General features: G+C 44.2%; 1 protein-coding gene across 2 annotated transcripts in view; it reads right to left on the minus strand.

The window, feature by feature from the left end:
• LRP8 (LDL receptor related protein 8) overlaps nt 1-6,319 on the minus strand; it is a 171,693-nt gene extending 165,374 nt beyond the window's left edge. For both annotated transcript variants that reach the window (XM_056497979.1, XM_056497978.1), the window contains exons 1-2: nt 6,202-6,319; nt 5,249-5,368 (exon numbers count right to left, since the gene is read on the minus strand). In XM_056497979.1, coding sequence (XP_056353954.1) covers nt 5,249-5,368; nt 6,202-6,271 — 190 coding nt within the window. In that variant the 5' untranslated portion in view covers nt 6,272-6,319. The remainder of the gene's footprint in view (nt 1-5,248; nt 5,369-6,201) is intronic.
• Between the last annotated feature and the right edge of the window lie 7,832 nt (nt 6,320-14,151).

The following is a 14,151-nucleotide window of genomic DNA, read 5'->3' on the forward strand; positions in this document are numbered from 1 at the left end:
GAGCAGACAAGAATAAAATGAAAAATGAAGATAAAGGAATTAAAATATTTACTGTGGAACACAGGGCATCAGGAAACTGGTTTTGAGCCTAAGCTAGACATGAACCCAGTACAGACCAGGATAGGCAGGAAGCAGCCACACAGAAAAGCAAACAAGTCCTGCCTCTCAACACCAGTCTTCCTAGCATTTCCAGTTTTGGGATAAGCATGCAAGTTGGCCACACAACACAGTTAAACCATCACTGACACAATCAAGAGCATATGACTGTACATGTGTCAAGGAACCCTAGAACTCCACATGGTGACATGCTCAGGTATCTCCAGAGTGGCAGGCAGCAACCACTCAGCATACAGGACACTGGCTCAATATGAAACAGAAAGAAAAACTGGAGCAATGCATAACAGAGGACAAAAAAGTTACAGAATACTACGTGGCATTGCGAGTGCCTGCTGTGTCACTTGGTCACGCCCCAAAAACCGCAAGCCTGGCACACCGTTACACTCCTGTGTTCAAAACCACCCAGACCACGCTTAACTCTGCACAGCATCCAGAATTTAGTTCTCAAAGAGGCTTTCTGATATGTTTTTACTCCCAAATTCCAGCTCCAGCAAAACCTAAACTGAAAAGCATAGAGACCACGAGGCTGCCTCCTGGGCTTCCACATGGGCAGCAGAGAGTCAAAGTCTGCAGACTCTCTGTACAAAGCCAGTGGAAGAACAGGAGTCGTCCCTTCTCCCAGCTGCAAAGAAAACGTGGCTCAGCTACACAGCCACCTTCTATGGCCACAAGGCAGGCAAGGGCTGAGTAGGGGAGGTTTGCTGATGCCAAATGTTTACCCTGCATTCTGGACACAGGGGAACAGTTTCTGAAACAGTAACTCCCTTCAGACTGCATCTCACACCTGAGGCAGCCTCAGCCTGCCTCAACCCTGCTCATAAAATATCCTTATAAGCAGTCCTCACCAGCAAGCAACACCACACAAAGGACACCGGTGCAAAGGTGGAGAACAGAGTAGGCTGTGTCCCCCTGCAGGCAGGTATTACAAAACTGAAAAGATCCTGAAGCTTATGTTTAATTTTAGGAAACTAATTAAGGTCCTGATTGCTTTTTGCAACTATACTCTTCGCCACATTCAGTGTTTACTCATCAGTAAAACATTTAAGCAGAGGTCCTCCAGTCTCTTTCACCCACACCCAGTCTAGTTTAAGATAATATGAACCATACTAACATCATAAAAATAAAATCAAACACAGCTATCAAAGTAGGAGCTCCTATTTTGCGTCAAATATATTGTGTCTGGCTGCCGTTTTGCAAGGTCTTCCTTATTTTTGCTGGCTCTAATGGCAAGCAGGAATAAAGCTGGGGTAAAGGCCTCCAAGAGTCACTCTCCCTCTGGAATAGCACTCTAGGATTTTCCATTCTGGGTAATGTGTCACACAGCAGCAGCACTATGGACACACAGCTCACCGATCCTTAGTCTGGCCTGGCTTTGCAGGCTCCACCTTTCCCAAGGGAGACAGAAAAAAGTCAGTATCCCACATTTTGAGTACCTCAGCAAAGAATGCTTTTGCTAAAACACTGTGCTTCAGAAAATGGACATTTTTCCCACAATAAAAGTAGTTTTGATGTTTTATATAGTTGCTGCCACACCATCACAAAAAAATGTATCGATAACTGTGCATCTGCAAGCATTATCTGAAATAGACAAAGTCTTACAAGAGACTTTCCAGCATTTCTGAAGAGGAAAACCGATCACAGGGAAGGACTAAAATGCTTCTATAGAAATCACATTCAGAACTGCCCTGGAGCCCTGTCCTTATTGTATGGAACACATTTAGTGCAGATCGTGGCATTGCAAGCTGCAAGTCGTGACTGGGATTCTGTCTTTCCAGGCCTACATAGACTGGACTAAGCCTAAGCAAATAATTTTTCATACAGCAGAACAAATAGTTTTAGGACAGGTTTAAATAGCAACACAAGATTTCTAATTCCAGAGTTTACAACTTGATTTTCCCAGCAATCCAAACAGTGTGACTTCCACTGTTTTTCTCTCTGAGTTTAGTTTCCTTTCCATAGATACATTTTCAGAAACATGATCCCTTTTTATTTTCCTTTCCTCAAAATGGTATAACTTTCTGAAAACATGACAGCAAAAAGGCATATTTAGGCAATCTGTTTACTGCTTTATTTTTACATACCTCTACAATGCACACAAATTAACATGTCCTCCTTCTCTCTTGTTAACACTTCACAAGTCATGTGCCTACACATAAAGGAGCACCATCTCCTCCCTTCCTGGCAGCCTCCTTGGATACCTTTCTTTTGCTAGCCCAGAAACCCTGTCATGGATAAACTTAACACATCTTAAAAGTTTAGCACTGACTTCAGGTCCAATGTTTGCTATATTAACTCATACATCAGTCCTATGGTAGATATGCTGAACTACGAGGCACAACAGAAAAGGATTACTTGCTGGAAAGCAAATGCCAAGGATGCAATACAGCTTGATTACTGAAACATTCTCCTTAGAATGCAAAATATTATGCCAGCAAATCTTGGGGGCAGGGAGGATGGGGGAAAATGGAGACAGACACGTGACAGGACACTAAACAAAGGGAACACAAATATAAAAAAACAAACAAACAAAAATTCAGTCTTGAATTTCCAGTAGGAAGCCCACAGAGTCCTGCCAAAATAAAAAAATTAGCTCTTTCCAACTATTTAAGATACTCTTGGTTACAAAATTTTCCAGTGTATTAGACTATCTAGCACACGGAATTGATTTCATAAACCAATTCTTCACACAGATAAAGACCATCCTTTCTGTTCAAGGGAGAATATATACAAGCAGCAATGAGCTATTACAAATACATTATCAGTTCTGGGAAAAAGAATCATCAAGTAATTACAGAGGTTATCAGGGTCCTTATCAGTACTCACTGCCAGGAGGCTACCTGCATATTCATTTCCCTCTCCATCACCACTCTGGCATGCTGAGTTTTCCAGAACAGTTTCTTCTGTTGCATATGTGCATAAAGTGGCTTTAAAATAAGTATCTTTTTTATTACAGTAGTGATAACAGAGGCAGTATCTAGAAGCAAAAACACGGAATGTATTTTTTCACCCAGTGAGTAGAACTCCAAACACTAAATATGCTGAAAAGCAGTATGCACTTTCAAAATAAAACAGTGTTCAGAACAATTTAAGTGAGAAAAATGTGCATGACAAATGCAATTTTTGTCTTTCAGCCTGTTTGAAGAGGCAACTGCAAAGTCTCTCTATATATGAACTAAATTAACAGTCGATGAGCAATTTCTGCAGTCTGATCCCAAATCAGCAATAAATGCCAAACTCAGATTAAAGTGAATAACATATTTTTACCCCCCTAAAACCCAATAACTATAAACCCCCTCTGAAATAAACCTAAATCAGATGCAATAAGCATTCTAACACAGCACAATCCACACTGAGCTGATGTTCCAGAGCGTGTTGCTCACTCTCTCTCCTCCGACACAATGTTCAAAAGGTTGATCGTAAGGAAAAGGAGAAAATAAAAAAGCAGCCCAGATACTGAACTACTCACTGATGCAGGGCAAGAGCTCATGACACAAACCTACTCTTCCATGTTGAATGAAGGGTTCAGAATCCGTTCAAGATGCTCCTCCAGCCACAATCCCAACTTCTGAAAAGCAGCTCCAAAAGCACTGCCCACAGGTCACCTGCAGCTCACCCAGCCTTTGTACTACACCACACAAAGGTTTTAAACAGAAGGCTTCAAGAACACTATTATATACCTGCTTAAAGATTCCCAGTGCTTCCACAGATTAGTGTCTCTCCTGGGAAACACAGACACTTCTGAGAAAACATCCCCAGTTATGGCTACACAAGAGTCCATAGTAGTTCTCAGTCACCCCTGGCTTCCCCAAGTCTTTTGCAATTTGAAACATTCCACATCTAAGTTGCCTCTAAATAGTGCCATTATAATTCCTGCAAAAGCCATTTCTGGACCTCAATTAATGCTGCTAACTCCCCAGATGATTAAAAAAAAAAAATCATACATAAATCAAATCAAGTCCCCTGAACAAAAACAGCAACCAAAAATAAATGTTATGGGGTGCTCACAGGGAACGTCTTGTTATAATTTAAGAGTTTGGGAATCCCTGTTCTCCTTAAACTAATCTACTTAGACTTCACTCTGAATATCACCTGACACAGACTTACACACAAAGATATTAACAGGAAAATCACATATGGAAAAGCACATAACCAGTGACCTTTCTTTTCATAATATATTCACTGTGTCTGTGAGCTTTGAAGAGTTCACGCACTGAATGAGCATTCAGCACCTATTATTCCACAGAGATAATTCAAGAGATGTGGTACTTGCTACAATATTTGCAACTTTAAACTCCAAGTTAAAGACATTTCTCTCCAAGATTTAGGCTCTGTAATTTCTGTTACAGATGCTTCTTACCCTCCATGGTTGAGACAAATTCTCACAGGCTATCAGAAGCTGTAAGCAAAATAACAGCCAACTTATAGCAGCATAACCCTACAAAGTACCCAGAGTTTATGGGCTTCCACTGATACACACCAGAGCCACACCACAGGAGAAGGAACGAGTGCCATTTTCTCAGGATTGGAAGTATAGACCTTGCTCTCTCTTCCCTTATACCATGAAGGAATTAGTGTTACATGGCTGACACCGCCAAGCCAAGCAGTGCTACTTGCTCATCTGCCTTCTCATTCTGACTGCAAACATATTTACACACATGCTTCACACCCACCCCACATCTTGTAGGATGATTACAGTAAAGCAACATTTCACTGAGCACCTGTCACTGGCCCTAAGCACGGGTTCTTCCGGAGTTTAACATCTCTCCCGGCTGCCCCGAGGACACAAACTGCGCTGTTCCTTCCAGGCGCTCTGAGTAGAGTGCTGCTGGAGGCGAGGGGACTGGCAGAGGGAGGGCAGGGAGCTAACAGGTGCCTGCTGCCACCGGACTCGCGGTGCTGCACGGCGCTCCGGGTGTCCCGGCCGGGCCGGACCGAGCCGGGCGAGCCGGCAGCGAGGAGCCGCTGCCCCGCGGCGCCGCGTCACTGATCTGCTGCTCCCGGCAGCCAATGGGCGCCGCGGCCGGGCACGGCGCGACTTCATTCATTCATTCATAAAAAAAAGAGGCGCAGCGCAGCTGGGAAGCGCGCCCTTCTCGGCCCCCGCCCCGCCGTGCGGGGCACGGATACTCACGGCAATCCGCCTCGTCGCTGTTATCCGAGCAGTCGTCGTCCTCGTCGCATTTCCAGATGGCGGGGATGCACCGCTCGTTTCGGCACTGGAACTGGTTCTCCTCGCACTCCTTGACGGCGCCTGCGAGACACGGGGCCGCGCCTGGGTCAGCGGGGCGCGCTCCCACGGCCGGGCGGCGGGGGCATCCCGGGGCCGCCTCGCCTCCCGGCCCGGCCGCGGACAACCCGGGCAAGGCACCGGGAGCCGCCGCCGGCCTAGGATGGGGGCCGGGGCCGGGCTCGCCGGGGCACAGCGGCTCGGTGCGCGGCTGGGGGAGACGCGCCTCCGCGGAGCACGGCGGCGATCCCGAAGCTGCTTTGTGCAGGGATAAAAGGGGCCATTCCCGTGCTTCCCCGCATTGTTTCAACGGATGAGGGAAAAGGAGCCTGGGAATAGAAGATGGTTAAACCCGAAATACAACAGACAAAGAAAAATTATAAAGCGCAGCGATGCTGGGACCTCCTGCGCATCCGTTACCGAAGCAAAACACACCGACACCTGGGGACGCGGGGCGTAACACGCACCGGCGCTGTCCCGGGAAAAGGGACCTGACCGAACTAAAGTTGAGGGCGGGGGGAGAACGAAGCAAATCTGCTTTGCAGACTCGGTACCGCGCTGCTCTGATGAGGCACAAATCCCCTCTGAAAGGGATTAAAGGTGGCAGCTCCTGTCAGCAGCTCTCGGGCTGCATTCGCCCGCTGAAGAGCGTGCCCGGCCCCCGCAGGTCGCAACCCCCGAGAGTGCCCGGCCCTTCGCAGGTCCCAAACCCCGCGCAGGGCACCGGGGCGAGAGGGAATCCGCGGCAGCGCACCCCGGGGTGCCCGTACCGGCAGGACGCTCGCTCCCTCCCTGGCAGCGCTGAGGCCGGGAGACCCCGGCGCCGAGGGAGAGCGGCCGTGCCGCGCCGGACCCACCTTTGCCGAGGTGCAGCTTGAGCAGCAGCAGCTGGAGGAGCAGCAGCCGGGCGAGCGCTGGCCGGCACATGGTGCTCGCTCGCTCGCTCGCTCGCTCCCTCCCTCCCTCGGTGGCAGCGCGCCGTGTGCGGGGTGCGCGCAGCCGGCGCGCCGCTCGCTGCCCGCCCCGTACCGACTGCGGCCGGCACCGCCCCCGCCCCGCCGCGCCGCCGCCGTGACGCGCCCCGCTGGGCGGGCCCCGCTCGGCTCGGCCCCGCAGAGCGCGGCCGCCGCCGGCATCCCGCCTCTCGGAGGAGCGCCAGGGGGACACCTGAGGGACACCTTCCCCGGCAGCCCGCGGGCACCTAAAGGGGTCACCGAAAGGATGCCCCGCAGACGGCTCGGCTGCGCTCGGCCTGGGCTCAGCGCCCTGGAGCTCTCGCTGAGATAGGCGGGCCTGGCCCTGCTGGACCTGACCGAGTCGGGCCCTCAGGTCCTGCACTTCCCTCGGTGGGCCCTGTTAAAATGACAGCCTCATTCATGATCTTAATTTTATAAAGCCAATTAAACACGCGTACTCCTTTAAAAGGCCTCGAGTCACAATTTGTGTGCTCTCCTCATTACTTCAGATCTCCCACTGAGGGATTTCATTATGACCATACTGATGTGGTCATCTCCACTTAATTGTATGAAAATCAGTGAAACAAGTACCGAGTATACTAGGGGTGGGCACCTCTCTTCGTAAGGACTGCTTACCCTTTCTACTGCCTAAGCACATGCGGTCTGATCAGTAATGACAAATGGTTTCCAAGCTTTCAAGGGCCTTATTTAGCACTCCATTTGCACGGTGCTGATGAGACAGCAGTTCACCGTCTTTAATTAACACCGCAGCCTTGCTCATCCAGTCAGGATTAACAGTATTCCAGTAATATTATTATGAGAAGATATTTTTCAAGAGTAACTTGAATCTAACATCACAACAGAATTAATTTGATTGTATGTGGAATGTCGTTTAAAAAAAATTAAAATCGAGCACTAATTTTACATACACCAATGTAACAAAGCTTTTCAGTTCCAAAGCCTGAAATGCCATTGACTTAAGGACTGGGCTGCCATTTAAAAATGCACCTGTGTCTTTAACAAAAATTTTGCAAGTCATTAGTCAGCAGTGTCACTAATGCGTTTGAATCATGTGAAGAGAAGAGCTAATCATTGAGCTATTCCACTGGCAGCTTACAGAGTATTAACAATTTATTCAAGCCTGTTTGAACAATTTTTAGCGTGAGAAATGTAGGCATGCTTGTGTTAGCTGCATCAATGTGATAGATTACAATAATTGCTTAAAGCAAATGAGGTATTTATAATACATTAGGTCAAATTTCTCTTTTTAAAATGTGTCAAAACACAAATTCATAAAGCTACTGTAATTCATGGTGTCATTCTTCTCTTTTGTAAGTTAGTTTATTAGTTTAAATTGGAAGTGGCTCTAAAGGCAATAATGAAGCTATCTGGTACAAAGCAGGAGTGAGCATGCAGAGCATCAGTCACAGCAATGATCTGCTCTGGCTCCTATGGGAATTTTGTTTCATTTAAGAAAACAACCAAACAGGTGTTTTGGCCTGAACACCTCACACAGGACACAGCAATGAGATTTTTTGAGTGAGCTTCTCTGGTGACACCTGAGCAGAATCAATTTCAAGAGCCTTCACTGACCAGCCATTGTAGGGGCTACTGGTAGCCTAGTACCATCTTGTGGACATATGTGTCTCTAAGGAATTGCAGAGGTAAGAAGAAACTGGAGGTGCTATAGGAGAAATAGATTGGGCAAAAGAAGCCATTTGGTATGAAAGAGAAATGAAATACAATTTCATCCATTATCTTCCAATAGTTAAGAATGTTAATTTACCTTTTAATTCACTTTTGTGGTTTATTGCTTCTAGTTGGTCACACACCATTGCACATTAAACAGTGTCACAGATCAGACACCCACTATCAGTGTAAGGGGTACATCAAAACAGTGAAATGTTCTTTCTAAAGAACTCCATCAGCCAGCTCTCTGTTGTTTGTCATCCATACCTTTCCTTTGAACTATTTTACAAATTATTTTTATAGCTTGATTTCTTTTACTTAACACAGAACCCAGACCTTTTTTCCATATTTACATTTTTCAATGATTAGTCCCTTTGATCCATATATTTCTCATGCTAACTACAGCTTATACATCAAAGTCCCTTCAGTGTCAGGATGAATAACTGACCCCCTGCACCCTGGATTTTCTGCAGGCTTGTATTCATACACCAGGTCCTTTACTGCCCCAGGTGTGCAGAAATGCAGATTCCCAATCACAGAGTGGGAACTGAATCATTCAGAAGCATGTGAAAAGTGATTCACCAAACTTATTTTAGTGGAAGTTCCTCTGCTATTTCTAGCTTTTGCCCATCTTCTGTACACTTTTCCTTGTTTTGCAGAACACCACTACGCAGATTCAGAGCAGAAGTCCATCTTGAACAATGTGCTCCAGGGATTCACACCTGGATGCAACGTGTGTGCAATGCTCAGGAGCATTTCAGTATCCACATCACAGCCAAAAGGCCACAGAGTTGCTGTGCAACATGAGGTGACCCAGTGCCATCCACACTGACTGAGAGAAAGGCACCAGCTTTCACCTAATTTGACTCTGAGCCTGAGTGACAGTGCCAAGTCAGAGCAGAGTCCCTGCTTTTTTACTTACACTCACAGTTGGGAATTTCAAGAAACTGACCACCTCCTCTGCCCTGTGACCACTACTGGAGAGCAGCCCCCACTGAAGAGAGCTCTCAGGAATGGAAGAATCAATAAAATCTTTGCTAAATATAAAAAAAAATATGATGGCAGACTGTGAGGGAAGAGAAACAACAGGAAAACTGGGAAACTCTTCAAGCCATAGGGACCAAGTTCCTGAGATATTTGTACTACTTCCCCCTCATCTCCCTTTTCCCCAAAAAAATTTAATATCTTTCTACAATATATTTCTTTCTTCTTTCAAATGGATATTTTTAAACATTTATAAACCTGTTCTCCTCTATTTGTATAGCCTTTGAAAATATACACTGTCCATTAGGCTGACTTTTCAGTCTTCTGTCAGCTAGACAATCCTTCAATCCTGTCACGGCTTTTAGATATGCTAATGTAATATGTTTTGCAGAAATATATTTAAATTAAACCTTTTAATTAAAGTTAGCTGAACCAATGCACTAGCAGCCACATCCCTTAAACTGCCAACCAGTATGTTAGTGCCCACAATGCAATTTACATTTTAATATAAATTTGTCATGCTAAAACTACTCTGAGTTTTCAGCTATACATAGTATTGTATGTTACATTTAAAACCAAAATTTATTTTCTGCTGCTTCTGCTGAAGCACAAAACAAACCACAAGACCAGCAGAGCATAAATACCTGTTCCTTTCTGATCAAGACCTATCCTTCAGATTCTTACACAGCTCCTGTTTTTTACCTGCTGTATTCAAAATAACCAAGTTTTCACAACCTTCCTTACTACTTTTGGGATTCACAAACCTACTTTTGCTTGTACATTGTTTAATAATCTGCTTTAAAATGTTTTGCTTACTGTATTTATTTCTTAAGATGCTTTAGTCTTTTGCTGGTGGTGAATTTCTTCAAAATATGCCCATTTTAAGCTGCACAGAAAAGTTTCTTCTACTTTCCCTCTCTTCATAGTTTCCCTAGACTGACAGCCAATTTTCCCATACTAATTTAAGGAAATTCCACTCTTCCACTCTTGTCCAGATGGTTGTAAGAATTTTCCCTAATTCATATATTTAACCACAGTCACTGTAGCATCAATGGTCATTAACATTTCACCCTCCAGTCTCGTGGCCATCCTCATCTGTCTCTTTGCAAGGACACTTTAATGACAGGTGATATTACTTTTCATTTGCAAAGATCCCTTTTTGCTTGTGGAAAGCAAGTTAGGGCTCTTGATTCTTTAGTTTGCTTTTTAATTACTTTTTTTCCAACTCATATTTTTCTTTGTATCTGACTAAATGGTGTCTCTTTGATCTCCTTTTTCTATGCTTTTATTTTTGGAACTTTTATTGTTTAAAAATGCTTTGTTCAATGTCTTCTATAATCTCCTTTGTTTCTTAGCTTAATTTTATTCTCTTTTAACTTCAACTTCTTTACAGAGAACTCCAATCCCCTAAGTCAGCTGTTTGCTGGTTTGCTTTTCATATTTCTTACTTAAATCCATGCTCTGTACTTCTTTGCCTATTGGATACACCTTCCCTTTTCACATTTTAGGGACTTTTTACAGGCATCAGGACTTTTCTTCATCTTGTTTCTTGTCTAAAAGGTCAGTTTAACCACCCTAGCATGCTCCAGATCTTCTAATCATACCCTTACTTTTAGCTCATGGCCTAATAAAGAAAGGAGGACACAATCAGATTTAAATCAAACTACAAACCCCATCAGTTTGTCATCCAAGAATTGCCTTTCCTGCAAGCCAGAATCTCTCACTTCCACAGCCATAATTATTCTTTGCCCTAAAACCCACTTCTCCTTTATTCAAGCATATGTAGCTGTATAATATAGCACTGCCACACTGCTGGCCAAACAAAATCTCAGGGGCACTTCTTGTCCGGGTATGAGACTGCAGCATTTAGTGACCAAAGCTTTCACTGAAATATAAAACAGTCAATAACCACATTTACACACAAACACATAACAGTCCCTACTTCACACTCATGGATTATTGTTTTCAAAGAAATTCTGAATTACAGCCACTCTTAAATTTTACATGTAACTGCAACCCTGCAACCCAGGTTAGTTCACTTTAAGTTTCACCTGCTAGTTTTCCTCAGCAAACCAACTGCAGCATTACCCAGCAGCCTGCAGCACTACCCTAGCCGTGGAAAAGCAGCTGGGAAGAGCAGCTCCCTGGGAACACAGCTGCCTGGAGAGTGCTGCCACATCACACTTTTCCAGTATGGCATCAAATCCATCTCCTTCCACTTCATGCTCTTGTTCCTGCCTCTCTATAGCAATTCTTTCAAGGAAGTATGGGGAAGGTAAGAGATGCTTTGAAGTCCATTGGTAAAGAGCTGCCCTTCTTTCCTATGCTAAGGTTGAACATCCTGCCATAGTGGTATCCCTAGACAATGGATTTCTGAGTGCAAGCAAACCTACCACCTCTACAGGGACCTTTTGCATTAATTTTCAAAAGTATAAGAATGAAGTACTAAGGAGATAAAAAAAAGTGAGGATTAGGTGTCTGGAAAGATCTTTTGCATGCCAGAGAAGCACTGCTATAGACTGCTCTGCTCTTTGCTGTTGTGCAGCGAGTAATCACTGTGAAAGCTAACAAAAATGCAGACTTGAGGCCACAGTTCCTAACAAGTACAGTGGGATTTTTTCAAGAGGCCTCACTTCAAACTGTTCATCCTATTACTACTAACAAAGGAATCATGAATTGGAGCAAAACTGAAGTTGACAGTGTCTCGTGTAGCTCTGCAGTGACCATATACCAGTGCTGTAAAGCAGCAGATTAGTACCACAGGCTGCTGTTTGCTCTGTGGCTCCCAAAGGGCTTAGATGCAAAACAGGGAAAAACTAGGAGCGGGACCGAGACTGGATTAGATTTTTTTTCCTGTTAAAAAAATTCTGCTAGCTAGATGCTTGCTCTGGTTTTCTCCCACCTTATTTTTTCAGTACTGCAAAGTGGTGTTTTGTGTGTGGATGGCAAAAGAGGAGACAAGGTCTGTTTCTGTGAGGTGCCGAATTCCCTCAGCTCCCAGAAGCACTCTGGAAAGCTCTGAGCATCTTGAAGGCTCACTGACAAATTATTTTAGCATTAATTACAACATCAATGAGAAAAGAATACCCAAATGGGAATTTAGGATGATGTCTGTGTGGAATGTTTCTCATTATTTTGGTATGGATTCTGTATGACAGCAGAACAGTTTAAAACCCATCTTGCTTTCAAGCTCGTGCTGGATCTATTGCTTTCATGCTAAAGCAGTGGGCACAGTCTGTCATCCAATTTGTGAATTCTTATAGCTGCTTGACAAGGATGTCTTTTTTAAAGAAGGAATATGAACCCAATACTTGTTTTCCTTTTTAAAGGGAAAACTCATTAAAAGGAAATTTTTCAAAGTTGGATTCTGAATTTTTTTTCCTTGCTTTCTCTTTCAATTCACTAGCTTGTATTTAATAATTTTTAAGCTATCCCATTAAATATTGCTATCTCATCACTTTCAGTTCTTGAATGATGAGAGAATGAATGGAGATTTGAGCATTACCAAAATATATGAGCTTGGTTAGAGAGAAATTATTTGCTTTTCAGAGAGGATAAAAAATCAAGTTAGCTTTTAAAATCCCCCCAAAAAGAGGAAGGGAGAAGGCAAAGAAAAGGGAAACATCAGAAGATCTATTTTCAGGATAGGAAAATAATCCAATTATCATCTTGCAAATGTGGGCCCAGTTTCAAATATGTCCTCACTTTCCATGGTGATTTGCTTAGTCAGTGCTAATATTCTTCTGGGAGTATTTGTGTATAGCTTCACTAGAGACACTGGAATCGTGCAATGCAGCCTTATTCCCACATGTTTGAGAAGAGTCATCAGTGTAACTGCATTGTGAAAAACTTGTTTCACTGAAGCTGAGAAACCTTTTCTCACAAATGTCAGGACAGAGCTCAGGCCATGTGTAGAATCCACATATGTGTGAGTTACAGACCTAACCCTGGCACTCCCAGAGCCACAGCTCTTTTCAACAAAGTTTTGGAAAACACATCTTTTCAGGTTCCCTGCCTGTTACACCATGTTGAAACAACAGCAGTTGATGGATCAGTCCCTGTGGCATTTGTCATATCGAATAAAGCATCTAGTGATAGATGCACTTCAGAATAACATGTCCTAGAGATGAATTTCTAGAAGCATAAAACAGCTCTCCTCTTACTCTTTCTAGTACATCCTTCAAAATATTGCCCCATTCCCAATTCTTTCACGAAAGGCAAAAGTTTATCTCAGATCCACAGATGTTAAGTTCTAACCAGATGGATCAGGATAGAAAGTCTACAGGCATATACATATTTCTAGTCTAAACTAACCTACAAATTCAGCTGGTCCTGGACTTGCTGCCTTCTTGGGCTCCAGCCCTGCCTTCTCCTCTGGCTGTGGTGAAGCCCAGTAGTGAAGCATTGGTGTGTCTGCTCAGCTTCTGTCACACTCACACAATTTGAACTTCCACAAGCACTTTCCGCAGCACTTCAAAGCACTGTAATTTTTCCTTGTGAGGCTCCTGCTCATATCACAGAATATCCTGAGCTGGAAGGGACCCACAAGGATCATTGAGTCCAACTCTGAAGTGAATGGCCCATACAGGGATTAACCTTACGACTTTGGCATTATCAGCACCCTGTTCTGACCAACCAAGCTAATCTATTGTCTCAGAAAGACCTTGTCTACCTTTAGTTCCCACTTTAGAAAGCTTAAACATGTCCAAGCTAATCTCAGAACTCCACTTATTTTAATGTAACTTCTCTGTTTCAATACAACCTGTGACAGTAGTGAGATTGCTGGATACTTTTTGCCCACTGGTCCTGAAAGGCTGGTCTTGGTACTTGCACAGGAGCCTACAATTCCCAGGAGAGCACCACCAGGCTAGCACAAAGCACTAGAGGAGAGCTGTGAAGGGCTGCAGCCCTTCACAATGTCACAAAACCGCACAGCTGGAAGTTCCTTTCCCCTGGAAAATGATAAATCCTGTGGCCAGATTGGGTTAAGGAAGGTGATTTAGAGGGCTAAGACTCAAATCATGGGCACACTCAGCTGCTAAGGCTAACAGGGGCTCCCAAACACCATGACAAGTTTGTGTAGTTTACCTGAAACTTGATTTGGGATGTAGATCATTTCTCTTACCATCACAAAGCAAGCACTGGAGAAATTCAGATATCCCCACCCAAATGTTTGGG

Source organism: Oenanthe melanoleuca, chromosome 8 (genome assembly GCF_029582105.1).
Source record: "Oenanthe melanoleuca isolate GR-GAL-2019-014 chromosome 8, OMel1.0, whole genome shotgun sequence".
Lineage (NCBI taxonomy): Eukaryota > Metazoa > Chordata > Aves > Passeriformes > Muscicapidae > Oenanthe > Oenanthe melanoleuca.